Source organism: Schistocerca cancellata, chromosome 10 (assembly GCF_023864275.1).
Source record: "Schistocerca cancellata isolate TAMUIC-IGC-003103 chromosome 10, iqSchCanc2.1, whole genome shotgun sequence".
Lineage (NCBI taxonomy): Eukaryota > Metazoa > Arthropoda > Insecta > Orthoptera > Acrididae > Schistocerca > Schistocerca cancellata.
This window is the reverse complement of record NC_064635.1, coordinates 120,825,743-120,843,131: the sequence shown is the minus strand read 5'-3', so window position 1 is coordinate 120,843,131 and position 17,389 is coordinate 120,825,743. Positions and strand designations below refer to the sequence as shown.

General features: G+C 40.3%; 1 protein-coding gene across 1 annotated transcript in view; it reads right to left on the bottom strand.

The window, feature by feature from the left end:
• Positions 1-711: 711 nt before the first annotated feature.
• Positions 712-17,389, bottom strand: part of LOC126106183 (ankyrin repeat domain-containing protein 23-like) — a 33,262-nt gene continuing 16,584 nt past the window's right edge. Inside the window, exon 2 of the mRNA XM_049912420.1 lies at positions 712-1,177. Within this exon, the coding sequence (XP_049768377.1) occupies positions 712-1,177 (466 nt within the window). The remainder of the gene's footprint in view (positions 1,178-17,389) is intronic.

The window sequence follows — 17,389 nt, the reverse complement described above, 5'->3', positions numbered from 1 at the left end:
CTGTAGCACCCTGTAGTGTCAGAGTGTAGATCCATGTTACCCGATACATGGTAATACGTCTTATAACTCCTACACTGCAGTTGTGTGTGTCGTGTATGATTAAAAGTTGTTGTACAGTTACTTTTACTTAAATTAAAATGACAATACTAGTTCAGATGATAAATCCATAACATCACTTTAATATTGCTCACAACGTCACATTGTAATTAAACACACTAGCTATTGGACCATGTGTACTGCAGACACATGAGTAAATATAGTTTGACATCAGGCCAAATATGGTGTGAGTATTGCTAATAATGCCACATTGTGACTATAATCACAAATTATTGCACCATCTTCATGGCAGACATGGAAATAAATTTGACCTCAGGTTTGAAGATGCCTTCTCACTATACAGATTATACGCCAGTAATATCGGTATGATGAAATTTAAGATTGTTTCATGTAGTAATGAACATGCCCCTATTGAGTACTTTTCAGTAACGAATATTGTAGATACCTGGTATTTATTAGTAACGGAGTATTTTTGATTTCTGTTGAGTTTTCACGAATGGAATCTTGCTTCTGATGACACACATTACTTTGTAGACATCTGTATGATTGCTCTTGTTCTGACGTTCATGTACTTTGTAAATATGTGTACAAAAATGACTACAGGAGTAGTCATAATGAGAATTCATCCTTTTCATCGTACTCCACAGACTAGCCTCATCTTAGCACACCTGTCAGCTGGTGGTGGTCGTACTGCGGGGTTCTACCCCAGTCATCTGTGGCCCTCCTGTTAGCTCCTGCCTCTAGCAGTGTTGTCGCCACCTCTGCGTGGCCGTAGTATGCCGCATTGTGCAGTGGTGTCCACCCGTCATCATCCCTGACGTTGGGGTCGGCAGAGGACGCCACCAGCACCTCCACCACAGCTGTGTGGCCATTCTGTGCAGCGTAGCGGAGAGGCGTCTTCTGCCAGTAGTTCCTGGTGTCCACCACTGCACCAGCCTCCACCAGACTCTTCACTGCCTTTGTGTGTCCCCTGTTTGCTGCCCAGTGCAGGGCAGTGCTCCTGATATTGTCCCCCATCCCCACGTCTGTACCAATGGCGAGTAGGTCCTCCAGCTCTTCCACTGTCTCCTGCTTAGCTGCCTCTATCAGCCTCCTGCCCTTCTCCTCTGCAAAAAGACTCCTGCACAAAACAGAGACATTCTCACAATTTTTCTCCAAACACATATACTTTATGAAAGAAACGATCTCAGAAGCAGAACTCCGACCTCTGGAAACAACATTACTGAATCTACCGTTCTCTCTCTTCTATGGTACAGAATAATGGAAAGTCTAGGTATATTAAGGAACAGATTGACAGTGGTATCACACTTTCAGAGTTGTCATTCACTCGCCACTATAATTCCTACATTCCACCTGTAAAACAAGTCATCACATTTTGTCACACTGATTCATGACAGTGGCTTCCTTTAAGCTCAGCATAAAGCTGTTAAGCATGAAATGATAATCTGTCAACAGGCGTTGATATACATCAATGAGAACAGTTGAAAATGTGTGCCCCGACTGGGACTCGAACCCGGATCTCCTGCTTATGTAGCAGATGCTCTATCCATCCGAGTCACCGAGGGCACAGAGGACAGTGCGACTGCAGGGATTTATCCCCTGCACATTCCCCGTGAGACTCACACTCCCAACTTAATGTCCACACACTACATTCGTAGTGCCCCTGCCCATTACACTCATTACTCGTGGCAGACAACCTTACCGAGTCCCGTAAGAGTTTGGGCAGTGCGTGTGCATCCAGCAGAGAAGAAGAAGGTCAATGGCCGGTTAGCCTTAACTATATGAAGATGGTATCTGTTCCTTTGGACATGTGTGTGGACATTAAGTTGGGAATGTGGGTCTCACGGGGAGCATGCAAGGGATAAATCCCTGCAGTCGCACTATTCTCTGTGCCCTCGGTGGCTCAGATGGATAGAGCATCTGCCATGTAAGCAGCAGATCCCGGGTTCGAGTCCCTATCAGGGCACACATTTTCAACTGCCCCTGTTGATGTGTATCAACTCCTGTCGATAGATTAGGGTCTTGATTTAATTATCATTTCATTCTAAGAGAGCTGCATGGTCACCGATGGTATCTGTTCTTTCGCACATGTCTGAAAGAACAGATACCATCTTCATATAACTGTTAAGCAGTCGTAGTCCTTCACTAAAAGAGATATCACATGCAATCACTAGTAGCCTTCTGACAGTTGCAAATGCAACACAAAAAAACTAATTACTTCTCCAGGTACTTAAAGAATATCTACTTAGACAAGGCAGGAAAAATTTAGTACTGTTAATTGCAAATTTCTGGCAGCATCCTAATCAAACAGATGAAGGTACTCTTTACTTGGAAGCCATTAGGTCAAAATATTTCATGTATAGCAATGACACTACCTCGACTCTCCTATCCCTCTACACTAATTCATGCTCATCCATAAGTGCTCACCTTTATAGATAAATGTGCTTGCATCACAACATGCACATACACATGCAATCAGTTGCACATACACATTTACTTTGAACAGAAATTCTTGTGGCTCCAACGTGTTTGAGGGCAGCGGTAAAACATGCAGGATATGAGAGTAAACTAAAGTCTGATGCACTTTTCTACATTAACGTTCAAAATTCAGTTGCAAGTAAATCTTGACATTACAGACACTTCATCGATCTTACACCGCTGATGTACAAATGAGAAACTCACCATGTCATTTGCATGTGACAGTCTCACTACAATTAGCCTAATAGACAAACAATGAGTTGCATGTGGTCTGGAGTAAAATATAGGAAAATATTTATAAAGTAAAGGCACTTAAGAACAAATTCATTTTATCATTCTGCCAAGTGACATACTTCACCTGATAAATTTAGTATCGATTAAATACTCCTATTTTTCTATAAATAAAGGGGGTTTCAAAATGAATATCGGTGCTTTAATGATTTGCAGTGTTTATCGCATTCAGTTTACAGCTATAAATAATGTATCAAATGAAATAGCAACTCAAAGATTTTTGCTGTTCGCTGCAGTGACAAAAGTCATGGGGCAGAGATATACATATATACAGATGGTGGTACATAGTGTATGTAAGATATAAAAAGGGCAGTGCATTGGTGGGGCTGTCATTTGTATTCGGGTGATTCTTGTCAAAATGTTTCCAACATGATTGTGGCTCCCCAATGGGAATTTACAAGCTTTCAACAAAGAATATTAGTTGAAGCTAGACACATGGGACATTCCATTTTGGCAATTGTTAGGGAATTCAATATTCCATAATCCAAAATGTCAAGAATGTGCCGAAAATACCAAATTTCCTCTCACCATGGACAACGCAGTGGCTTATGGCCTTCTCTTAACAACCGAGAGCAGTGATGTTTCCACAGAGTTGTCAGTGCTAACAGACAAGCAATACTATGTGAAAGAACCGCAGAAACCAGTGCGAGACATACGACAAACATATCCTTTAGGACAATGTGGCAGATGACTGACTGGAGTGTCGTTGCTAAATCACGACATTGCCTGCAGTGCCTCTCCAGGGCTCACGAATTTGTGGGTTGGACCCTAGATGACTGGGAAACCGTAGCTTGGTCAGATGAGTAGCATTATGTGCTGGTAAGAGCTGATCGTAGTTTTTGAGTGTGGCGCAGACTGCACGAAGCCTTGGACCCAAATTGTCAATAAGGTATTGTGCAAACTAGTGGTGGTTGTATAATGATGTGGGCTATGTTTACGTGGAATCGACTGGATCCTCTGCATGTTCAACTACTTGAAGTCCATTTGCTGCGATTCATAGCTGTAATGTTTCCAAAAAATGATGGAATTTTTATGGATAACAATGCACCATGTCACCAGGTCACAGTTGTTCGTGATGGGTTTGAAGAACATTCTGATCAGTTGGAGCGAATCGTGTGGACACCCAGTGTGCCAGACATGAATCACATCAAACATGTATGGGGCATAATAGAGAGGACTGTTCATGCACAAAATCCTGCACTGGCAGCACTTTCAGAATTATGGACGGCTATGGAGGCAGCATGGCTCATTATTTCTACAGAGGACTTCCGACGACTTGTTGACTCCATGATACATCGAATTGCTGAACTACGCTGGGCAAAGGGAGGTCCAACACAATATTAGGAGGTATCCCATGCCTTTTGTCATCCCAGTGTATACCTGTGCGCATGCATATGTACTGTTTCCTGTGTCTTCTGTTAGAAAGCTTTGGTAGCAAAGATGCCGACTAGTGAAAAAACATTTTTGTGTTTTACAGATAGCAAGAACTGAATCTGCTGCTACAGTGCAACGTCCATTCCATTTTAAGTTCTTCTGTAATTCACCAAGTGATAATAATATCCATAGATGGTATTATCACTTTGAAGACATCGTATGTCTTTCCAAAGATCAGTTTAGATGGCTAGTCAAGAATTAACAATTCCAGCGACTTCTGTGTGGAGACTTTTAACGAGATTCATACTGCTGTGTCCTTATCATTTGCAGTTGCTACAAGCTCTAAAGCATACAGCCTACAGTTTATGACCAACATTGCAAGTGAAATGTTGCTGCATGATTATAAATAATTTCTCCATCATGCCATCTACAATAATGAATTGACACACATAACATCCACATATATCCTCAGCTGGTGGGAGGGGGTCATCAAATCGCTACAGCATGTTACTGTTGTAACGAGACTCCCTTAAATTGAATATTATTTTCTCACTCTGGGGAGAAAGTTTGTGATTAAAGTTACAGGAGGAATTCCGGCTGCAAGGAAAAATGACTTCGTTTTAATGGTTGCCAACACACCTCATTTATGATATCCATGGGACTCTATCTCCTATTTCACAACGATACAAAATGAGTTGCACTTCTTTGAGCTTTTTCCATTAATGCTATGTGATGTAGATCCCACACTGCCCAACAGTACTCCAGAAGAAGGTGGACAAGCGAAGAGTAAGAAAACTTTTTGGCAGACCTGTTACCTTTTCGAAGTGTTCTACCAATAAATCAGAGCCTTTGGCTTAGTTTCCCCACAACGATATCTGTGTGATGTTTCCATTTTAAGCTACTTGTAACTGTAGTCCTTAAGTACCTAGTTGATCCTTAAGTACCTCTAAGACACCTGCTAAGATTGCCTCCCAAATCGTTTATGTAGATCAGGAGCAGTAGAGGGCCTATTGCACTTCCTCGGGGAACGCCAGTTATTACTTCTGTTTTACTCTGTGATTTTCCAACAACTGCTGCGAACTGTGACCTTTCTAATAGAAACTCACCAATTCAGTCGCACAACTGAAACGATACTTCGTAGGCACGCTATTTCATTAGAAGTTGCTTGTAAGGAATGGAATCAAAAGCCTTCTGGAAATTTAAAAATATTGGATATCCTCTATTGATGTGACTTATTACTTCAAAAGAATAATGAACTACTTGTGTTCCACAAGTTTCCGAACCCATGTTGGCTTTTTGTCAATAACTCATTTGCTTTGAGTTAACTCATGATGTTCGAAAACAGTATATGTTCAAAAATCCTTCAGTAAATCCACATTAGCGTATCAGTCTGTAATTTGGTGGATTACTTCTATTTCCTTTCTTGGGTACTGTTGTGAATTTTGCAACTTTACTGTTCTTAGGTGTGGATCTTTCGAAGAGAGAGTGGTTGTACATGATTGCTAAGTACGGAGCTGTTGTGTCAGCATACTCTGAAAGGAACCTCACTGGCATACAGTCTGAACCAGGGGCTTTGCCTTCATTATGTGATTTGAGCTGCTTTGCTACACTGAGGATATCTCCTCCTAAGTTACTCACTTCTGCAGGTGGTGTTGTTATTGAATCTGGACTATTTCTTTCAACTTCTTTGGTGAAGCAATTTCGGAAACCCTATTAAGTAACTATAGTTTACTGGCACTGTTATCAGTAGCTTCATGCAGTGAAGGTGTTTGTTGCGTCTTGCCGCTATTGTACTTTTACATATGACCAGAATCTGTTTGGGATTTCTGCCACATTTAGAGACAGGATCTCGCTGTGGAAACAGTTAAAAGTGGCTCACACTGAAGTTTGCATTAAATTTAGAGCTTCTGTAAGTTTTCGGCAATCTTGGGGATTTTGTGTGCTTATAAATTTAGCGTGCAATTCCCGGTGCTTCTGTGACAGTGTTCTGACCTGTTTTATTCGCCATGGTGCACTGCTGTCTATACTGCTTCTTTGAATTTAAATCACATCTGGTCTACGTTTACACAGGAGGGACTGTCTCTTAGGAAGGTGCCAAGCGAATTTTTATGTGCTATTTCTTAATAGATGTATTTTGGGTTAATTGGTAGGTTGGGGTGTCATGGTTTTCAGTCTCTTTTTAACTTCGATGTGGTCACCAATCACTGTTTTCTTCATGATGCTCCCTATTTACTCAGGATGTTTGTTGCTAAGAGGTCAAGTATGTTTTCGCAGCCATTAAAGCTTCGAGTGGGGTCTTGACCTAATTGTTCAAAATGATTTTCTGAGAAGGCATTCGGTATCATTTCAGGCGTTTTATGCTTACTGCTGACTTTAAATGTGTGTTTTCGCCAACATGTTGACGATGAATTGAAGTCATCACCAACTATAAGTGTACGAATAAGGTACCTACTTGAAATGACACTCAAGTTTTCTTTGAACTGTCCAGCAACTGTATCATCTGAGTTGGGGGTCGGTAAAAGGAACCAGTTGTCAGTTTATTCCAGTTGTCAAGATTAGCCTCTACCCTTACTAAGTTACAGGGAGCATGTACTTCAATTACACTACAAGACTGTAATAAACACTCCACAACTATCTGTACTTAATCTACCCTTTCAGAAACAGTTACCTCCTTTGAAAAGTTTCGGTTGAATTTATTTCCAGCTTTAGTCAGCTTTCCATACCTATAACCATTGGAGCTTCAGTGCTTTCTACTAGCGCATGTAGCTCTGGTTGTTTTCCAACACAGCTACGACGATTTATAACTACAGTAACGTTTGTTGCTAGATCTACTTTCTTGTGTTTTCCCTGCATCATTTTAGACTGACGCCCTTCCTGTTTCCCGAGACCCTCTAATTAGAAAATAGCCCCAGTGTCCTCCAAACAGCCTCCACTACATGTGCAGTGGCTTCCCTGTGTTTAGTGGACCCCTGACCTGTTAAGCAGAATCTCGAAAACCTATCACACAACGGCATAATTGAGAATTTTTCTTTGCCACTTCACGTGTCCACAATGCCACCAGCAAGCATCATTATGCGATCTCTTCAGTACATGTACATTTTCAATGTAGTCGTACCATGAGCATTTGTGTAAGTACAATAACAAGCAAGTATTGTGCACATCCAAAGTCTTCACCTACTAAAATTAAGGTTTGGCCTCTGGATCTCTTTGGGAATCACATAATTTAAATACTTTCCTTAGGAGTGAGCTGAATCAGACTAATTAGCTACGCTGTTGAACCAAAACGCTATGACCACATGTGTAACAGCTTCTTTGTCTGCCTTTGGAATGAAATACATCACTGTTGCTGTGTAGCGGGGCTTTAGATGTCTACGCACAGGTCATGTAATTCGCATAAGTAATGGGCCGCTGATCTGCATACGCAGTGATGGCACCCTACAGTGACCCATATGGGTTCTGTAGGATTTAAATCAAGCGAATTTGGTCGCCAGTTCATCAACGAGAGTTCACTATAATGCTCCTCAAACCACTGTATCACGGTTCTGACCCTGAGACACAGACAATTATAATGCTGAAAAATGACATTGCCGTTGAGGATGTAGGTAATTCGCAGCTGTCAGCATGTCTTCGGTTACTAGCACAAGTCCCATGAAAGTGCAGGAGGATGTCTCCCACGGCGTGAAGCTGCTCCCATCAGCCTGTGTCAGTGGCGTGCTGCACGTTTGAAACTGCCATCCACCTCGACATCAGCGTTTGTAGAGAAGGCCATCGACCCAGTGTAACAAAAATGTGATTCACCCAAAGAACCGACACGTTTCCTCTGATTGATGGTCGGATCTCAATAGTCTCACTGCATTCATAATTGGCGATATCGTTGGGTCAACATGTGAGCACACAGCGGTGTTGTGCTGTGGATCTCCTCATTCAACAAAGTACGATAAAAGGTGTGCTCTGAAACACTTGTGCGTGCACCAGAGATGCCACAGATTACCATCTATCCTGCTATACAGAGCCGGCAAGCCTCCAAACCCCGCGCTCTGTGAAGAGTCGTGGATGTTCAACCATTTAGCGCCTAGCAGTAGTTTCACTGCCTTTCTACTTCTTTCTGTAGATGAGCACGACAGTAGCACGTGAACATTCGACCACCTTTGCCGTTTTCGAGATTCTCGTTCACATGCTGTGCATAATAATAATCTGCCCTTTGTAAAATTCGCTTCTCTCAGTAGATTTCCCCATTTGCAAGTGATGTCTTCGGTAGTGTGATCCCCTGTTCCGCTTACACTCTTTTGTTACCATGTCACATGCCCGCAACGCCACCGGTGTCATGGTGGGGAGTGGTCATGATGTTTTGGCTTATCAGTGTGTGTATTATCTATAGAAACTGTTTTTTCTGTTTTATGTCATGGAGTGTAAAAAAAATATTCACTAGCAACATAGCCTGATGCCATGCCACTATGCGCCTCTCATCCCTTAAAAGTGCAGATGTTTTACAGATTACTTTATCTCTAAAAAAAAAACTGCTTTCCCTTCCACAACAGCTGCATTACATACTGTTTCATAACCAAGAATTAAGTTTTTTTTGTTCGCATTTCTTTTAAGAAAATTGTATGTAATTCACTGTGTAGACCTACTCTTAGAGAGCTCGTATTTTTACTTATACTCTTTATATTTAAAGTTGTCAACATTACTGTAGTTTTCCATAGCATTTAACTTTTTTGTAAGATCTGCCAAACAAAGAGCAAAGTCTTTACTTTCTTCACCCTGTACACTGTTATTCTTATTAGTACCATGTCTACATCATCATTCTCAAAATACTTCTGCCCGCTAATGTGATTTTCTTATTTCATTATCAACAAAATTTTTGTACTGTTTCCAGGTATTGACCCCCTTCATTTTATTTTCCACTTTAGCATTTGTATTTACTCTTCTGGTTGTTCACTTATTGCTATTCATAGTTTTTCATAATGCATTATCTTCCCTTAAGCATTTCCTGTGTTTTTCATTAAATCCTTAATTATTACAACCTATATTATACTGAAATTAGATGTAATGATCCATTAGCTTTATAATATGATTATATACAAAATGGAGCAACACAAATAACACCTAATAATTTACATGAACAACTCGGATTTTACTATCAGTTTGAAATTTTTAAAAACTAGTAACGGATTTAAGAACTAAAGTTGCTGATGAAATTAAAGACTATTACATAACAACTAAGGATATATTAGTTGATTATCTGAAGGATGAAAGTAGTATAGAACAAAATAAATGTCAACAACTAGTAATAGAGCTTGCTTTTCCGTTTGATGGCTTTTACACACACAGGACTTCTTTTCTTGTATTAATGTATCGTTTTCTTTCTTGATGGTCGAAAGTTCAGTTTTTAATGCCTCAATGTCACTTTGTAGTAACTTTATAGTTTCGCTTTTTGTATCAACTGCACTTACAAGATCGGCTGTTTCTTCACTTAAACAACCGTGACATGTCCACGGAAAATCATCGCTGACGAACTTTAGATTTCCTTTCACGCACTTTTCGTGTAACCAGAAGTTGCATTTGATACACAGAATACCCTTCATCACACGCTTTTCACATTTTCTACACGAAGAATTGTAGTCCATCAACAAAGGAGATGGTTTACAAAACACTCGTTCGACCTATACTTGAGTATTGCTCATAAGTGTGGAATCCGTACCAGGTCGGGTTGACAAAGGAGATAGAGAAGATCCAAAGAAGAGCGGCGCATTTCGTCACAGGGTTATTTGGTAAGCATGATAGCGTTACGGAGATGTTTAGCAAACTCAAGTGGCAGACTGTGCAAGAGAGGCGCTCTGCATCGCGGTGTAGCTTGCTGTCCAGGTTTCGTGAGGGTGCGTTTCTGGATGAGGTATCGAATATATTGCTTCCTACCTCCCGAGGAGATCACGAGTGTAAAATTAGAGAGATTCGAGCGCACACGGATACTTTTCGGCAGTCGTTCTTCCCGCGAACCATATGCGACTGGAACAGGAAAGGGAAGTAATGACAGTGGCACGTAAAGTGCCCTCCGCCACACACCATTGGGTGGCTTGCGAAGTATAGATGTAGAATGTAGATGTAGTACAAAATCCTGTACGGGCAATACTTTCGCAGTTATGAATGGCTGTAGAGGCAGCGCGGGTCAATGTTTCTGAAGGGGACTTCCAACTACTTGTCGATTTCATGTCATGTCAAGTTGCGGCAAGCCGGCCGCTGTGACTGAGCGGTATGAGGCGCAAAACAGTATTGTGTTCTGTACCTCTGCATAATATATATTTTCTTTCTATCTTGCATATATGTTTGTCCTTGTTGTTATATATTTTGTTACATTTATCGCAGAAATACATTAATTACATTAGAATGGTTGCGATTTTTATACGGATGTATTTTTGTTGCTTTCTCAGGACCACAATAGATAACTGAATTGAAATTTTACACACACATATTTTCTCAAAATCCAATATTTGCTCATCATTTCTAATATCATGTAGAGTAAATCCTTCTTCATTGTATTTGCTTAATTGTTTAAATAATATCCTGGATAACTCTTTCTGTAATTTGTATTTATCTCCTCTAATTTTCTTAATTTCACTAGTTGTTAGTTCTAAGCCTAATATAAAATCCTTGTGATATGTTAATACAACTATTATTGCTCTAGGACAAAACTAGTGATCCCTATTAGTAATTCTTGTAATACATCTTTTAGTCTTTTATCATCAGCTCAATGTATTATTTTATTACCTTTGCTACCTCTTGGAATTTCTACCATTTGCATATTGAATGTAGTATTTGATTTTCTATATTAATAGACTCATCAGATGTTGTTATGTCTCTGATTTTATTGCATAAAACTTGAACTGATTGTTTAACTTTTTTGTTATTTTATATCCCATAGAAATTGGATAAAAAGTTTTTTGAATTTGCTGTTATATTCAACTAATCTCCTTGTATAATCTGTTCTCTCACTAACGGTATCGAGTTTACTAATATTAGCATCATTAAAAACAGTTTTATAGTCAACAGACAAGCTTTAAATTTTTTATTAAATTTAGATTTTATTTCTTTAATCTTAAATAAATCTTTTTTCCATCATTTGCTCTGTTTTTCTTGCTAAAATAATTTATTACTGAATCGATAAATTTGATTTAGTCTCACTATTTTTCCTTGTCTTGGTAGTTTGGTAGTTAAGTTTTTCAAAATCATCATCGTCAAATCTGTAAAAATAATTTGTCTTAGGTTTTGTTTTACTCTATTGGAATAATTGTTGATCGATTAGGGAATCTTGTAAAATAATTAAATTAATTAATTCTGATTTCTTTAATTTACTGTAGCCTCTAACACCAAGATTTTTCAGCTCTAGTTTTGAGTTCAACTTAAGTCCTTGTACGAATAGGTAAATTATGTGATATAATTAAATTAATTAATTCATCTTTACTTAATCTGTTGCAATTAGTTACATCATGTCTACTACAATAAACACAAAGTTGGATGTTGTGAATAGCTCCATCTTAGTCTCGTATGTAATATAAAAGATTTGTATTAAGGAACTTTTAAAAAAAGCTCATCCTCATGACTTATTTTTTATATATTCTGTGTACATTTCTCATATCTAGTTGTATGTTTGTCATTACACGATGGATTTCGGCAAGAAAAATCTATATATTTTAATTTTTTGACAATCAACACATTCTTTACCTTCAGTCTGTTGATCATTATTTTTCGTTGACAACAATATCTTCGAGTCCTCTTCACTCATAATTTGTTGTAGGCCTACAGACATATTCCCTTTGCTAAGTACCATGGAATCGGTATAGGCACTAAAAAATTAAGCTCTTATCTCTGATGTACATAGTTTTAGATTTCTGCGATAGCCACCGCTATTTTTTTCTGTTTTTGCGCCATTTAATCGTGTTTCCGATTCTGTTGTAGTAAATTTTGGTTTGATGGCATTACAAAACGACGTGATAATAACCCATTAGCTTTGAAAGTGTATTAAAAAACATCGAATTTGCTGAACTTAGCGATATAACACCCACTCCCTCATTATTTTTGTGTATTTATTTTTCTCTTTTTCGCAGACTATAACATAATTTTGTTTACTGGTAACACTTGTTAATGCTTCCCCAGTATTAAAGAATAAGTTACGAGTCAAGACATCAAAAGTTAGATAAATGTATCCCAAATATTAAAAAAGATATATGACATTGCGCGCTCATGCGAGAGAGAGAGAGAGAGAGAGAGAATTGACATGAACATGTAACACAGTTGTTGGCATAGGTTAATCAATGAGGTGACCTTGCATTTCTTGGAGCTTGAAAGTACTCTCTCAAATCTTCAACAGTAGGCCTCTCCACGATGCACAATGCCTCTGTTGTAGCGCTTGCCACTGAAGGTTGTTGAGCATCTCTGTAATGCTCTCGTGCTGACTAAACAATCCAGTGAAGAAATGTGTTGTGCTTTATTGGTTTTACTCTATCACTTCCAGGAGTCCAACCTGGTAAGGGTCCCAAATTGATGAACAATACTTCTGTCATGGATGAGTTACATTTCCTTAAAATTCTTCCTATGAATCTCAGTCAAGCATTTACTTCTCCTATTATTTATTTTAAACGTTCATCCCATTTAAAGTTGAGCTGGATAGTTACTCTGAAATATATTTCGGTAGATATTGTTTATTTCTTTTCCTATGTGCATGCAGTATGTTACACGTATTTATATTCTGGGTCAATTGCCAAAGCCAGCACAATTCATCAATCTTCTGCAGATCATTTTTCAAACTGATACTGTTCTATGGCGTTGCTGCTTCCTTGTAGACAAGCAAATCATCTGCAAACAGCCTTAAATAGCTTCTGACATTTTCTTCTAGATCATTTATTTATATTGTTAACAGTAACGGTGCTATCGCATTTCCTCGGGGTACTCTGTCGGTTATGTTCGTTAAGAATGACGTGTCAAGTGCTGTCTACAAGGAAGCTTTAGATTCCGTCGCGAATCTGGCCCTATACTCAGAATGCTCGTATTTTTTCACTGAACGGCAATGTGGAACGATGTCCAGCGCCATCAACTACAGCACTGTGGATGACAAGAGGGAACAGAGCGAGGTGAGTTTCACAAGAATTCTGTCTCTGGAATCCAAGTCCATTTTCGTTCTCCTAAAATGTCGTAATTCTTGAGCATCGTGCATGTTCTGCAGATTGGTGTCGACAATATATTCTTATAATTACGTAGATCTTTCTACATCCCTTCTTGAGAACCGGAATGATCTGCTCTTTTTATAGTCGTTTGTATCACAGCCATATAATCACTAATATCTTCCTCTCATTATCTGATTCGATCAGTTCAGATCTGTATGTTGCTAGGAGGTCTAGTATGTTATCTTCCCTAGTTGTTTCTCTAGTTGTCTGCTAAAGTAATTTTTGAACAAGGCATGCAGAATAATGTCAAGTGAATCCCTTTCTTTAGCACCAGTTTCGATAGCGTGAGTAGTGGAACAAAGCGGTCGTCACCGCACTCTCCATTGTGGGCAGATGTATGCAAGATGGCTGCGAACACATCATCCAAGATGGCGGCCTGTTGACTTGGCAACAGTGCGTAATCCAAGATGGCGGTGGTGAAGTCAGCTGATGACACGAGTACCATTATCCAAGATGGCGGCTTTCGGCGGGAAAGTGCCTCGTTCCCCTACCACGCCCCCCCCCCCCCTTACCGACCTTTTTGCACGATGGTGCGTCATCCTCTTCGAATATGGGCGGTAATTTCGAATTTTGGAGGGAATTTTGCTCTAAGAACTTACTCCTGCAGCTGAGAGGAATTAGTATGGTGTTGCCCCCACTAGAGACTGCTCATGATGTATTTCAATTCGAATACAATTTGTTGAAATTTGTTTAAATTTATTATCAACCTACAGCAGTAGTGGCTTAGTGTGGTAATTTCGGAGAGAATTTTGCTCTAAGAGCTTATCCTGCAGCTAAGGGGAGTTAGTATGGTGTTGCCCCCCCCCTAGAGACTGCTCATGATGTCATTCAATTCGAATATAACTTGTTTAAATTTGTATCAATTTGTTTAAATTTATTGTCTACCTACAGCAGTAGCAGCTTAGTGTGGTGTTACCACCGCAAATGCTTGTTGAGCTGTTGGTGTGGAAGGAGCATGTATTCAATTAGTGAGATGTTGGTGCCAGACAGGCGGTGTTTTAATAGCTGTATTAAGTGCACTCATTCAGCCGAGGAGTGAATCCATAGCTCACTGCATGAAGAATGGAAGCGAGCATTAATGCTTGAACATATGAAGAGGAAGAATGCGGTCCTGCAAATAAATGCCTTGTATTAAAGATGAATTACACAATGCATGGAAACATCTGTCTCTGCTGGAACTGCCTGTCATTTCTGAAACCTACATATAAGCTCCCACCCCACAAGAGACAACTGCCTCCGATCCCGCACACCAAAGAAATGAGCTAGTTCGCGAGTTCACCGCTAGAGGGCGCCGCGATAGGTCACATGATGATGCAGTTCAGTCAATAGGAGCACAGCATCATGATGAAATCGCGTGTTTTTCTCAACTGCATGTGTGCTCTAGTGTCCTCATCCCCCCGGCGGTCTGGAGGGTTAAATTGTCGGGAAAAGGAATCGGCCTCTTCTGGACTGCTGGCGAGAGAAAGGAGTGTACTTTATTTATTTTTGGAGCATTTTATTTAGGGGCGTATTTCACTTAGTTTATTTATTATGTTAATATAAAACACTCACCCTGATGTGCTTGGGGTCGTAATATACAGTTTACAGACCTGGAAACTACTAGTAAATAATGCAGTACACTGATGTGCAGAGACACAAACAACTCGTAAATTACCGAAACAATCCAGTATACAGCATACAGATGTGCAAACTACTCGTAGATCACCGAAATAATGCATGTGTAATGCTATGCAAACGCGCTCATAACGCTTAAAACACCCGAAGATAATGCAGTGCAAAAACACTCAGTGCACGTAAAAAACTCAACGTTTCAGCGATTCGAAACCGGATTCTGCTGTATGGGAAGCCTAAGTGCACCCCCTAACACGCGGAAACTGTCCATATGCGGGAGAATAAGCTTAGGTTAGTGTATTTTATTTATTTTGGTCGGGAAACTGACGCAAATATCAACCATAATTACGTAATTAATTACGAAGATCGGGAATAATTACACAGCTACATGCATAGCGCTACACAAGAATGGCAAAAAAGCGCAATACGCCGCAAAAGCTGACAATACCATACAGCTGGTGTTATCCAGCTGGGAAAAAAATTCGCAATACCACTCGAAACCAGGGAAAGATACACTCAAACTCTGTCCTACACCTACAAGCTAGGGGTAAAAGGCTGGGGTGTAAGGTACTATCTTTATTCTTTTTGTGGGAAATACGTTCAGGTGACTAGTTTCTGGTGTTATACAAAGAGGACTTTAAAAAAAAAGTGTATTACCTGCAAGCATATAGCGTCTATCGCTGTTTGATGTCAGAGTTCACCACAGACGCCTACTAAAAATCACCCAACAGGTCAGGGGCGCCCACAGGTTTTTGTCTCAGTATATATATATATATATATATATATATATATATATATATATATATATATATATATATATATATATATATATATATATATATATATATATATAGAGGGAAACATTCCACGTGGGAAAAATATATTTAAAAAGAAAGATGATGAGACTTACCAAACAAAAGCGCTGCCAGGTCGATAGACACACAAACAAACACAATCATACACACAAAATCTAGCTTTCACAACCAACGGTTGCCTTGTCAGGAAAGAGGGAAGGAGAAGGGAAGACAAAAGGATATGGGTTTTAAGGGAGAGGGTAAGGAGTCACTCCAACCCCGGGAGCGGAAAGACTTACCTTAGGGGGAAAAAAGGACAGGTATACACTCGCACACACACACACATCCATCCGCATATACACAGACACAAGCAGACATTTGTAAAGGTTTGTCTTTGCCTTTACAAACGTCTGCCCGCGTCTGTGCATATGCGGATGGATATGTGTGTGTGTGTGCGAGTGCACACCCGTCCCTCCTTCCCCCCAAGGCAAGTCCCCCCGCTCCCGGGGCCGGAGCGACCCCCCACCCTCTCCCCTAAAACCCATATCCCCCCGTCTTCCCCTCTCCCCCCCTCCCTCCCGACGAGGCAACCGTTGGTTGCGAAAGCCAGACTTCCGTGTGCATGTCTGTGCTTGTCTGTGTGTCCATCGACCCGCCAGCGCCCCCGCTTGGTAAGTCTCATCATCTTTCTTTTCAATTACATTCCTCCCACGTGGAATGCCTCCCTCTATCATACATATATATATATATATATATATATATATATATATATATATATATATATATATATATAATAGAGGGAAACATTCCACGCGGGAAAAATACATTTAAAAAGAAAGATGATGAGACTTACCAAACAAAAGCGCTGGCAGGTCGACAGACACACAAACAAACACAAACATACACACAAAATCCAGCTTTCGCAACCAATGGCCGCCCCGCCAGGAAAGAGGGAAGGAGAAGGAAAGACAAAAGGATATGGGTTTCAAGGGAGAGGGCAAGGAGTCACCCCAATCCCGGGAGCGGAAAGACCCACCTCAGGGGGAAAAAAGGACAGGTACACACTCGCACACACACACATATCCATCCACACATACAAGACACAAGCAGACACCTGTAAAGGCAAAGAGTTTGAGCAGAGATGTCAGTCGGGACGGAAGTACAGAGGCAAAGATGATGTTGAAAGACAGGTGAGGTATGAGCGGCGGCAGATTGAAATTAGGAATTAGCGGAGATTGAGGCCTGGCGGATAGCGAGAAGAGAGGATATGCTGAAGGGCAAGTTCCCATCTCCGGAGTTCTGACAGGTTGGTGTTAGTGGGAAGTATCCAGATAACCCGGACGGTGTAACACTGTGCCAAGATGTGCTGGCCGTGCACCAAGGCATGTTTAGCCACAGGGTGATCCTCATTACCAACAAACACTGTCTGCCTGTGTCCATTCATGCGAATGGACAGTTTGTTGCTGGTCATTCCCACATAGAACGCTTCACAGTGTAGGCAGGTCAGTTGGTAAATCACGTGGGTGCTTTCACACGTGGCTCTGCCTTTGATCGTGTACACCTTCC